Below are 12574 nucleotides of genomic sequence, written 5' to 3'. Positions count from 1 at the left end.
GTCTCATCTCATAGATTTTTTTTCTTACTGTTGAAATTTATCATCAATTTGTCACTTTCTTCCTTTCCAGATTTCATTAGGATTCTGATGGAAATTGTATTAATGTTATATATTGCTTTGGGAAGTGACTGATTATTTTATAGCATTGAGCAGTACGTGGGTCTGCTTCTGAGGTTTCTATTCTATTCCACTGGTCTATCTGTTCATGCTCTAGTTAAACTCTGCTTTAATTATAGCACTTTGTAAGTGTATGTTAATATTTGGTAAGGCTAGTTTCTCTCTTATTTCCAAGCTTCACTAAAACCAGAAGAAAAAAAACCTTCCTTCCTATTTTTTTTTTGAGTTGCAGTTAATTTTTAAGTTAATTTAGGGAGAACAGATATTTTGATGATTTTTGAAACGTCCTATCCAGACACAAGGAATTCTTTCTCTTCGTTCAAGGCAACTTTTGGGTCTTGTGGAAACTTTTGTTTGTTTTGTTCTATTTTAATAGTGATTTTATATATTTCTTACTAAGTTTATAACTTGTTAGCTTTATTTGTAGGTATTCATCTTTAACAATGAAAAACACCATAGTTTTCATCACAAATGAAGAAGTCACTTTGAACTCTTTACTTCAACTTTAAAGCATTTAGCATATCCAGAATGTTTCTTTTCACTTGTATCAGGCAACTAGCTAGATGAAAGATTTAAAGAACCCGTCTTTACTCCCTAATTAGTGTATTTTCAGGGGAGCAGGAGTAGGGTGGCAAATAGGTACACCAGCAGTTAAACCAGACTTGAAAGACATAGACATTGCCATTATAAAGCTTTCATACATGCAGCTTGTACCTGTTTTTAGGGAAATTAAATAGTAGAAAACACCATGTTCAAGAACAGATATTTAGGGCTTGATGCAGTCTGTGCTTACTAACCCTTTTGATACTCTTGAGTGGGTACGTTTAGACCAGTGGCCAGATTCCAATTTGCATTGGCATGAGATGTAGAACCTGAATTAATATCCTGAGTAGGTGGAAGCATCAGCTCCGTGCCAGAATATATCACAGGCTTGCTTTCTTTGTGAACGTGTCCTGATGAATTCTAAGACATCGATGTGGCATTTGTCTTGCTGGTGAAAATTTTTCTTTTTTGTGGCTTTAGAATTTTAAATTTTGTTTATGGCTACCCACCGTGTAACAAACTGTTGAGATCTTGAAAGCTCAGCATATAGTTTGCAAAGGAAGGTAAAGGTTTCTTTTGAGATTTTAAATCTTTATTGAGTTTGAGAAAACCACCTAGAGAATTTTCCGTAGAATAAAGACGTCATATGTAGTAAGTTTTGCATTATTATTTAGCTGTGCTGTAACACTGGAATTTTAAGAAGTAAATCATTTACATGTTAAGTTAAACTTTGTTAACTGTTTAAAGTATTATAATAACATTAAATTATTAAACTAAAATAACTTTGGATTCACAGTCTTGGGTGAAAACTGGCTGTATTATGTTTCAACTGAGTAACATTGGGAAAACTAACCCCTCCAAGTTCCCATTTCTTTCTCTTTAAAAAGGGAATAGTGATGTGTGTGCATACATGATAGAGTTGTGATGATCAAATGAAGTAATTTTTATAAAGCATTTAGCACAGAGTCCAGAACTCAGTGTTAGCTACTACAGTTGCTTCTCCCCTGGCCACCACTGTCTACTGTTACTAATTAAGTAACATTTGTCTGTAGTTGGGAATTTAGGATGCATCTGTCTTTGAAAGTTAAAGAATTAAGTTAGTAGTCCCTTTGGCTACAGTACATGCTCTTTACGCTTGAATTGCTTCACATGCAGTCAATAGATAGAAAGATGTCAGTGTAGTGTGGAAATTATGTCAGTTCATCTGAGACTTTTCTAAGCAGTTATTCTCACAGATGAAGAGTGTTTACAGAAAAAAAAAAAAAAAGGAGGCAATTCTACAGTAGTGCTTTCCTCCAGTGGAGGTATTGGCCTCAAAATCTGTGGCACTTTGACTGTGTTAAAACTATATGGGGCATATTAGAGTTACAAATCAAAGGATGAAAAATATTTTCCTCACTGTTTTAAAAAAAAAAAACCCTGCACACTATATTCTATTTTTAATTTTGTTGAAACTGTACACAGTGACCTACATCTCAGTGGAGGAAGCAAGAGATCAGGGTTTAAGGAGATAAAGGATTGACTGACCTTTGTACTTGGTGTAAATGTCAGTGGAGATTTAACTGTGTTGGTATTTTTATTATGATTGTTGTGCTCTGTGTGTGTGTGTGTGTGTGTGTTCTTATTACCAAGTTCATAGGTTTTAAAAGTTCTGTCTTATTTTTTCTATAACCCTTATTATTTTTAAGTGTATAATTTTGCAGAATGTGTTTTCTACAATATGGTGACTATTAATTAACTTAAAAACATCAGATTATGATAAGTTAATGTAAGCAGGTATTGGTTGCAACCATGTAAGAACAGTAATGCTTAACCCGGAGCAGTTTACCTCCTAGGGAAAGGTAATTATTCTTTTAAGAATTGTATTCTTAGATTTATAGAGATTAATATTTGAATTATTTGACTTTCAAAACTAAATTTTGTTAAATTTATTAAACTACTTGTACAAAAATGATACCCTTAAGATTTTAAAACCATCTTTTTTCAAGTCGTCTTATATTCTCTGAAAGTTTTGTAATTTCTTTATATAAACATTCTTCCAATTTTATTTCTTAATATTTTATATTTTTGTTGCCACGATGAATGATTTTTTTCAAATTTTTTGTTTATTTCTCTTTGGTGGAATGCCATTAAGTTTTATATATTTATTTTAATTGTGCCTTTCTAGTAATTTACTTTTTTTTAATTTATTGAGATATAATTATCATATAACACTGTGTAAGTTTAATTTGTTGATTTGATACATTTATGTAATGCAGTTTGATTACCACCATAGCATTAGCTAATAACTTCTATCATGTCGTATAATTATTTCTTTTTTGTGGTGGGAACAATTAAGATCTAGTTTCTTATCAAGTTTAAAGTTTATAATAACAGTCTGTAATCACTATGCTGTGTATTAGATCTCCAGAACTTATTTACCTATATAGGTTGTAAGTTTGTACCCTTGAACTACATCTCCCTATTCTCCCCACCCTCCAGGCCCTGGTAACCACCATTCTACTCTGTTTTTATGAGTTTGGATTTTTAAGATTCTACATATAAGTGATATCAACAGTATTTGTCTCTACTATTATCCCTTTGATGCATAACTTAAAACATTGCCCAGAACTTTCAGAACATTAATACAAATGGTGATAAATAGCATCTTTGTATGTTTCTGAATTAAGTATAACACAAAAAGTGTAGTATTCTGATGGTTGTTGCCAAGAAAATGAATTGTATTTAGAACAAAGAATATTTCTAGTTGTCCAGTAAAGAATCTGTAGAATGACAGCTCATACAGCCTTAGTTCTTCAGTCTTTAAACAGTGTCATGTGCTGTTAGGGGACTTCTACTACTGAAGAAGTAGTTTGTCATTATTTTCTAGAAATCTTAAAGTATAGCTGAAGGGTTACGGCTAACACATTTAAAATCATTGCTGAATCTACCTTTCTTCAAAATTATGAAGAGGAACATATGAAGTAAAAATCAGGATGCTGTACATAGTCATGTAATTAGTTGGTAAGTACATTTTATAGGAATTAACAGATTAGGGAGATCTTCACAGGCTGACTGGGATTCCAGCAGATCGGAATTGCCCAGATTATCATAAATGGAGGAGGAAAGTGAGGTTATTGCAGTGACTGGGATGAGCATGACCCTCAGCATAGAATTCATCTTGGTCCAGTCTCTGGCTTATCCCATAGCTCGCAAGACCATTCTAAAGATTGCTGATAGCTTGGTTGAGGATTTAGTTATACATGTTCTAAGTAAGTTTGGTCAAGAGCTTCTTAAAAGTTTTTCCTCAAGAAGAAGTGATCAGACTGTGATATAAATGTAATTATATGATGACTCCAAAATGGGGAATTCTCTAGAGTGACTGAATAGAAAATTTCTGTATTTATTCTTTTGTTCTTATCCCACGATATGGTCTGTGCTTTACGTGTGAGTAGAAATGCATTCAGGAGTGTTTTATTATTTATAGCAAATTTATTTAGAACACTTACACTGAATTCTCTTTCTGTTTTATGCTGCAGAATGTATGGATTGGATTGAAGTTTATCAATTTAACTAACTTGAATTTGGAAAGTAAATACCAATTTTACCCATATGTTCTTCTGTATAATAGGAGCTTAATACTAAATACCGTCATTGTTTCATTTTGTATTATTTAAAAATACAGATTTCAAATATAGATTTATTTTTACCATACTATTATTATATTTCTTTTTTTTACCAGTACTATTTATCTTACTTAAAATGTTTTGCTTGAAGATACAGGAAAGTGTAATTGTGTCATTCTCCTTTCTCAAATTTCATGCAGTTTGCAAACTTTTGGGTTTATAACTAGTTTTTAAAAATGAACCTAATGTTGAATGTCTTAGCTCATGGTTATATCTCCTTGTGAGACATTCCTAAAACAAAGCATCCTGTATTATCATCCATCCATCTTTACCTCAGTCCGCACCTCCTGGTTGTTTCTTTCTGTTAATGCCAACAGTATCCATGTAGTTCTCAAGACTTGAAATCTACCCACTATGTTGTCTGTCACTGACATTCCTAAATCATTGTCTGGTCTCTATTGTCACTGTCAATACCATGTCTCTGTCTTTATCATGTATGTCTGTGGAGCAAATTATTTCATTGCTAAGTGTGAGATGTGACGTTTGGTTCTGGTTTTGTCACTCTTCTGCTAAAAAGGCAAGGGCTTTTCCTTACCTCCAAATAAAAAAATCTATTCAGAAAATATATCATCAGTGACATTTTCATAACCCACTTCTTTTATTTATTTAGTTAGTTAGTTAGTTAGTTAAACTTTTTAAAATTGAGTTATAGTCATTTTACAATGTGTGTCAAATTCCAGTGTAGAGCACAATTTTTTGGTTATACATGAACATACATATATTCATTGTCATTTTTTTCGCTGTGAGCTACGTAACCCACTTCTTTTAGCCATCTCTTTTCTTTACATTCCCTTTAGTGTATTCCTGACAACATGAGCTACTTTTTTTATCACATCTTAAAGCCCCATGACTTTGTTCATGTTTTCATTTCTTACTTTAAGTTCTCTACCCCTGCAAGTGCCTTCATATCCTTCAATTCTTAGCAGAAACGCCACCTCTTGCATGATCTCGTTCCCTAGCTAGCCTGAAATGATTTTTCTTATCTTCAGAATCTTACATCATATATCTATGTGTCTCTGTGACATGTTTCTTTTCGTTTCTATCAGAGCTCTTCATGTGTAAGTTTTAGCACAGTTTGAGCTTGCGGCAGGAGCACTTTTTTGTCTTTTAATCTCTTATTGTGAGGTTTGGTGCCTCACGTATACAAATACTCAGGAAAGACATGTTAATGGTCAGTTTGATTGTGTCATCATCAGAGCTCACTTTACAGAGTTCTGCATCTACTGCCTGAAAGGATGTATGCAAACCATGAACATTTACCCTCCTTTTTTTATGGTGTGGTGATCAGAGTCATCAGTCATATGTGACAATATATATGCCTTGTGAGTAACAAGACTCCATTTCCTTTGTTCTCGGACAGGAGAATCAGATGAGAGGGAGCAGTCAAAATTGGAAGTGAAAGTTTGGGACCCAAATAGCCCACTTACAGATCGACAGATTGACCAGTTTTTAGTTGTAGCACGGTGAGTATGGTGCTGTTGAGTCAAGAGATATCTTTTCTTTTTATAAAGGAATTTCTAGAAAATGTATGTGTTTTTCCTTCAGTGTGTTCTACTTTTTTTCATTGGTTGTGTTTTTCTTTTTCTAACTATGTAAGAAAGCCTAATTTATATCACACTACTAAATAATATGATTTATTATCATTAGTTTCTGTTTTAAAAATGAAAAGAGATTAATTTTTACTGATTAAGAAAAATAAGAAATGCCCCTTGTAAAAACTTAAGCACTACAGAAACGTATAAAGAAGAAATTCCACACCTGAAATCCCAGATCTTTAATTAAAGTGGCAATCTCCTTTACTCTAGACAGGGATTTTTGAGGGTCATTGGTACCGTGCCCCTCTCATCGCACTGTGCTGAGTGAGGTCTGCTGGTAGGTGTGAGGCTTTCCTTTGAGAGCTCTAAGCCTGGAGGCCTGGCTGACTTGCTTGCCCCTCCCTGCGCCCTCTTTCTTGAGAAAATGAATAAGACAGAAGTTTATTTTTATTTTTCAGTTATAAAAGTAGACAATGTTCATGTGGGAATTGCTGCAAAGCAGAAAATAAAAAAGATTATCATAGCATTGCATTTAATAGAAAAATCTGAAAAAACCTTAAAGTACATTAGCAAGCAGTTGATGAATGAACTGAGATATACTGAGTAATGGGTTATTACTATACAGCAATGAAAACAAATCAATCAGGGCTATATGTAGCAAAGGGAGAAATCTCAAAAATAATGTTTAGTGAGGATCCATACAGTATGATCACTGAAAGAAATTTTACAGTATGCAACCAGTGTCTTCACTAATGGGTGTATATATGCATATGCATATTACATATGTATATATGAGTTCTGGGACTAGGTATGGAGGTATACTTTTAAAAGTATTTATTTCCTTAAAAAAATGAACCAAACATGGCAGAATATTATTATCTTTTTAATTAATTAATTTATTTTTGTTGAAATATAGCTAAGTTACAGTACTACATTAGTTTTCAAGTGTACAGCATAGGGATTGAGTATTTTTATAGATTATACTCTCTTCAAAGTTATTACAAAATAATGGCTATATTTCCCTGTGCTGTACAATATATCCTTATTGCTTCAAACATGGCAAAATAGTAAAATGAGGTGCATCTGGACATGATTACAAGGGTCTTCACTGTATCCTCTTAATTTTCTGTTGAACAGTTTTCATAATACAAAGGGAAAAAGGGTCTTGGTCCATCCTTAGTACTCACTGTTCATGGTGCCAGTCATCATGGAAGTCATTGGTGGTGGCTAGGCATTCAGACTCCAGAGCCCACACGCCTAGCCACTAAGTTATTGGATGAAGAGACTTGATGTACATTGTTAGGGAGGAGCCAGCCAGTGGAGTGGATGAGACTGAAGATTCAGGAGTAGGAATGAATCACTGGTAGAACTGCTGTCTAGAGACTTCAGAAAATTTACCTGGATTTTGGATTATTTAGTAGATATTGCAGTTTCAGATTTGATTTGTATTGTTTTTTTCTTTTCCTGATTGCCAGCGACCATATATGTATTTTCCCCCTTGAAGCCAGCATAAGAAGCACCAAGGAGGTGCACCTAGTGTCTTTGTAAATTTTTGTTTAAAAAAAAAAAATCTAAATATGTATTAAGACCACAGTCAGGTACTACTGCACATCCCACCAGAATGGTTTAAATTTTAAAAACTAATGAGTGCCAAGCATTGGTCAAACAGCCCTACAGAAGGAGTCTTCAGGGCGCTGTCACGATGTGTTTTTTGACCTGAATGTTGGTGACATGGGTGCACTGACTTTGTGATAACTAGATAGGTGTACAATTTGTACTTTTTGCACATGTGTTATATTTTAATTAAACTGTTTAAAAAATCTCCTCCTCAGCTAGCATGTTTAAAATACAGACAAAAAGCAGCAAGTTTTATCTTCATTTCATGCTTTATTTCTTGAAGTTAGGGATCTCAGTATATGGGAAGAGCTTCTAAACCATTAAATGAAAATCAGTATTGTGGTAATTCTTCTTTTTTTTTTTTTTTTAATGAAAATCTAGTATATATTGAGTCCTCAAAGGAGCTCGTTGCTACAGCTGATGATATCTCATCTCAAGGAAAAATGTTTCTAGAATGTCACAATTTGGGCTAGAAAAGTGGTCAGAACTTGCTGTGCAGTAATAGTCAAACTCTGCATCTAATTTACTTCTTACTTTTTGAGCACTTTTGGATACCAAATTGTTTACTCCATGGCATTTCATTATGGATCGTTCCATTCTTTATGCCACACAAGCCACTTTTTCTTAATTTAATTATAATGACCCATATGTATAGCATTGGCTTGTCAGTTCTTAAATCGTACAGAATATACTTTATCTATACAGCAATTAAAACAAATCAGTGAGGGCTATATGTAGCAAAGGGAGAAATCTCAAAAATAATGTTTAGTAAGGATTCATACAGTAGGATCACTGACAAAAATTTTATAATGTGCAGCCAGTGTCTTCATTAATGGATATCAAATCTGATATTTGATTCTTACACATTTGAATGAACTTGTTTGACTTTTACAGTTTTTTATTTGCTACCTAAATGTGTGTGTATATATGTTTAAGATTAAAAAAATAGCAGCACCTTACTCTTTCCTGTTTGCTTTTATGGTTTATCCAGTGCTGTTGGGACATTTGCTCGAGCCCTTGATTGCAGCAGTTCTGTAAGGCAGCCTAGTTTGCATATGAGTGCAGCTGCAGCTTCTCGAGACATCACTCTGGTAAGGTGCTTTTTGAAGTTTGGGGGTTATTATTTCCTCTGCTGTTCGTTTAATATAAAAACCAGTATGACAGTGCTGTAGATGTGAGAGCTTTCTGGCTCTTAGCCCTGCTAACTGTTGGGTTGATTTTGCTTGGCTGATTGGTTCACTGGGGTGTCTCATTCCTAAATCACCTCTTGTGTTTGTGAGCTAGAACAAGTAAGAATAACTGTTCATGAAGTAGGTACAAAATGGTAAAAAAAAAAAATATTTTGGGGAAAACAGTTCAACTTTCATCTGTTTCCACTTTTGTTCTCTTTTAGTGTATTAGATCTGTGTACTTAAATATTTGTAGATCATGCCCAGTGCTTTACAATTTTGTTAAGTGAAAGTGACCATCTCTTGAAACCATTGCTATAAGGAATTATTCTGTTGTCATTATTCACTATCAGTATTTAAAGTTTTGTGTTCATCACAAAGAGGTTCCGTTTTCTTAAAGTATTTCATTACATTATGATTGCTATCTTCTAAGACTATTTCCTTTTTCCCCTTGATGATCAAATGAGGCTTCCCACATTCGGTTTAATATACCACTGAAGCCTGCTATGGCCGGACATCAGGCTTGGCTTTTGCTTCTTTCACTGCACCCTCCAGCAAAGTAGACCAGGTTTTTGCCGATGGAAGTTCCTTACTGTACTCAATTGCCACTCCCTTTGAGAGAGGCATGGTAGGATGCTCATTTTACAGGTGAGAAAACTGAGGTTTGGCAAGGTTAAGTTGTTTGACTGATATTCTTTACATATAATAAAAGTTCCCGTTTTGTTTTCTGATGGAATGGAATACAATGATAGGCTTTATTACCTTCTCATTATATTCCAATTTGAAAAGCTTTCCACAAACTATTTATCATGATAATGGAAAAAGTAGTACTGGAATACACACCAAATTTGTTTCTTGTGATGCTTTCTTGTATTTTTATACAATTACAGATAATGATGAAAGCATTAACAGTCTATAGCCATTAGGGAACCCCTTTCTCTGTCCTTCCACAAAGACCAGAATGTTGTTTAGAAGCAACTTTTGTCCTCTCCATTGGTACATTGATATTTTGTATAAAAGTTTTGGGATTTCAAAATAGGTTTTTATTTTGGCTTTTGAGGACTTTTAGAGTCCCAAAGAAGCAAGAGTACATATGTCATGTTGTAACAGCCTTAAATCCTGTCAACAGATATTTATGTGAACCAGAACTATATGGAATCTAATCACTACCTGTATATTTTTTCCTGTTCAAAAGATTTTTCCCCCAATTCTTAAACTAATGTACACTTATTATGAAAAAATTGAAAAATAAAGTACAGCAGCAGCCAAAAAAAGTTTTGTTTTTATAACCCAGAGTGGCATATTCTAACCAGTTTGTTGTTTCCTTTCAGCCACTTTTTGTGCATTGTGAACAATAATACTAGCAAGTTACATAATAGTACAGAGGATAATGCAGTAAAACTCCACATCATGCCACCTGAAGCAAGTGTTAATATTTTTGTTCTTTGGGTTAAACAGATTCTCAACCATTATATTACTATTGAAGTCTCTAGTATTCTCCCCAGTCCTGTTCCCCATCCTTCGTCTGTACCTCTGACCCTGATCATCCCTGCCAACAGCAAGGGGCAGCCACTGGAACAAATCTGCTATGCAGCCAGTCTGTGTTTTTCTAGTTTTACTATGTATTTGTGTATCCAAAAACAACATAAACATTGTTTTACATGTGTTTAAGTTTACTCTGTAACATTTTGCTATTTGCTTATTAGTGAAATGTAGCTATGTTAATAAATAGTACCTAGTTCGCTGGTCACTTGTTTTAACTACTTGGTAGTATTGTTATATTCTTTCATAGAATGCTATACCGCATTATTTGTGTATTTTACCAGTGAACATCTGGAGTGCTTTAAAAAATGTTTTTCTTTTGCTGTTACCCATAATGCTGCATTGAAAATTCTAACACATGTCCTTTGTGAGCATGTGTGCAAGCTTTCTAGGCTATAACTAGAATTGGAATAATTATTCATCGTGATTCGTATGGTAGTGCTCATTTTCAGTTTGACCGCATACAGCCAAATTATTCGGCACAGCATACTAGAAATTTATAATCCCACAAGCCATTAAGGACTGTTCACCTTTTTTCATTCATTTCCTTACATTGTCTTCAACACTTGTTATTTTCAGACCAAAATTGTTTTAGTAACCTGATGCCACCTCATTTTAATTTGTATTTTTAAGAATGGAGTAAGGTGGAGGTCTAATTTTGTTTTTGTCTGTAGGGAAAATTACCCGAACATCTTTTATTGAGTTTGTTGTTTCCTCGTGATTTTGTAATCTTCTGTTTTATTTCAAGGTGCTAGATATGCTTAGGATTCTTAATCTGTTCTCTTCTGTTTCATTGATTTATTTGTACCTGCAAAAGCACCACATTATAATAAATTTTGATAGCTGGTAAGACAAATCCCATGTGAAATTTATTTTTAACATATAGTTATCATTTAAAACAGAGTTTTGTACTTTGCCTCCCCTCCACCCAATGTGTTCCCTAACAATATAATGTAAACACTTCCTCATATCATTTTAAGAATTGTGCAGTTTTTTTTTTTTCCTCTAATGTTTTTTCCTCTAATGATCTTGCCTTGTGTAGATAGGCTGTTACTTATGTAGCCAATCTCTTGTGATTTAACACTGTTCTTAGGAGATAATGCTTCCCAGATTATAATGGGGCATGCTCTCCCTGTTGTAGTCCAGCAGATTTCCTCTACACTGAGGAGCAAGAGTGGAAAGCCTGTTCCTGAGATGGGATAGAGCTCTTGTGGCCGTTGGGGCTGATTTGCCCCAAGATGGGTCTGACAGGTGAAGCAGGTGTGTGGGCTCTTGATTCGCAGCTCCAGCAACTCTTTGCTTCCCACTGCTGGTGACTGGCGGAACAGCGGAAGAATTTCTTTTGGTAGAGGGCAGAGTTTCAAGAGTCATTTTTTTTTGTCAGTGCAGTTCATTTTAAAGGGGATACAATCTGTACATCTTAATTAGTTTAAATATTATTGTGTGTGTGTGTCTTTTGTGATGCTTGCCTGTTATGCTCCTTCTAGGCAGGTGCTTTCACACCCTCCAGTGTTTTCATCTCTTCTGTTTCAGTTCCTTTAGGATTTAGCAATTTGGAGGTCACTTTTAAACTACATTATTATCTTAAATTATTTATTATATTGTAATGTTTTTTAACAAAAGTATACTCAGAGGCTTAGGAAATTGTGTTTTGTCTTATTTGTACAGCTGATTTCAGAGACAGGATTTGGGTCTTGACTCCTACTGAGGCATTCTTTCTACCAGATTACCTCTTCTGTTTTGTTCTTGTTAGAATGGCTTGGGTTTAAACATCATTGTTGTCTGTCTTGGATCAGGCAGCACTGAAAAGTCTGTTCTTTTGTCTGCAACATTTACGTGCCTTGGTTTTCTGCACTAACTACTCTAGGTTCACCTTCACTTGTACTCTTTCTGTATGTTCCTATGTTGAGATTGTATTATTTTCAGTTATAAAAATGGATATCTTTTAGAAGTCTTGAAAGCAAGAAGTCATTGCCCTTTGTTATTTCAGATACCATGACCTGCAGCTTTCATCCTGTTTGCCAAGTGGTATCATGCCTTCTACTTTGGTGTTAAAATATAAGATCTTGAGGCATTTCTATAAAATGAATGGGAGTGGTCAAAATTAATAATATGTTGGTAATGCAAGTTTTGCAGATTGTTTTCCAAAAAGAACATATGAAAGACTGATAAATTGTTTTGTTCCATTAGATGAAAATGGATTCATCTTTGAGTTGAATTTGGAGAGTCAGTTTCTTACTTTTCTTTCAGTGTTTACAGGCCTTTATAGATCAGGTTAGTACCATTATCAGGTGACCAGACCATGGACCTGGAGACCACAGAGAGGGCAGGGTTGTGGAACTGCTGGGTAGCTCATTCATAGCTCATTCTAGGTGACTTCCTTTGT

At 34.4% G+C, this 12574-nt stretch overlaps 1 protein-coding gene across 10 annotated transcripts in view; it reads left to right on the top strand.

Annotated features, from left to right (window-relative positions):
• MTA3 (metastasis associated 1 family member 3) overlaps positions 1 to 12574 on the top strand; it is a 135989-nt gene that overhangs the window by 72995 nt on the left and 50420 nt on the right. For all 10 annotated transcript variants that reach the window (XR_010384205.1, XR_010384206.1, XM_064494539.1 and 7 more), the window contains exons 7-8: positions 5686 to 5788; positions 8469 to 8568. Coding sequence is in view for 8 of the 10 variants with exons in the window: in XM_064494539.1 (XP_064350609.1) it covers positions 5686 to 5788; positions 8469 to 8568 (203 nt within the window). In the remaining 2 variants the exon portion in view is untranslated. The remainder of the gene's footprint in view (positions 1 to 5685; positions 5789 to 8468; positions 8569 to 12574) is intronic.

The sequence above is a fragment of the Camelus dromedarius genome, chromosome 15, assembly GCF_036321535.1.
Source record: "Camelus dromedarius isolate mCamDro1 chromosome 15, mCamDro1.pat, whole genome shotgun sequence".
Lineage (NCBI taxonomy): Eukaryota > Metazoa > Chordata > Mammalia > Artiodactyla > Camelidae > Camelus > Camelus dromedarius.
This window is presented reverse-complemented; position numbering and strand designations above follow the sequence as displayed.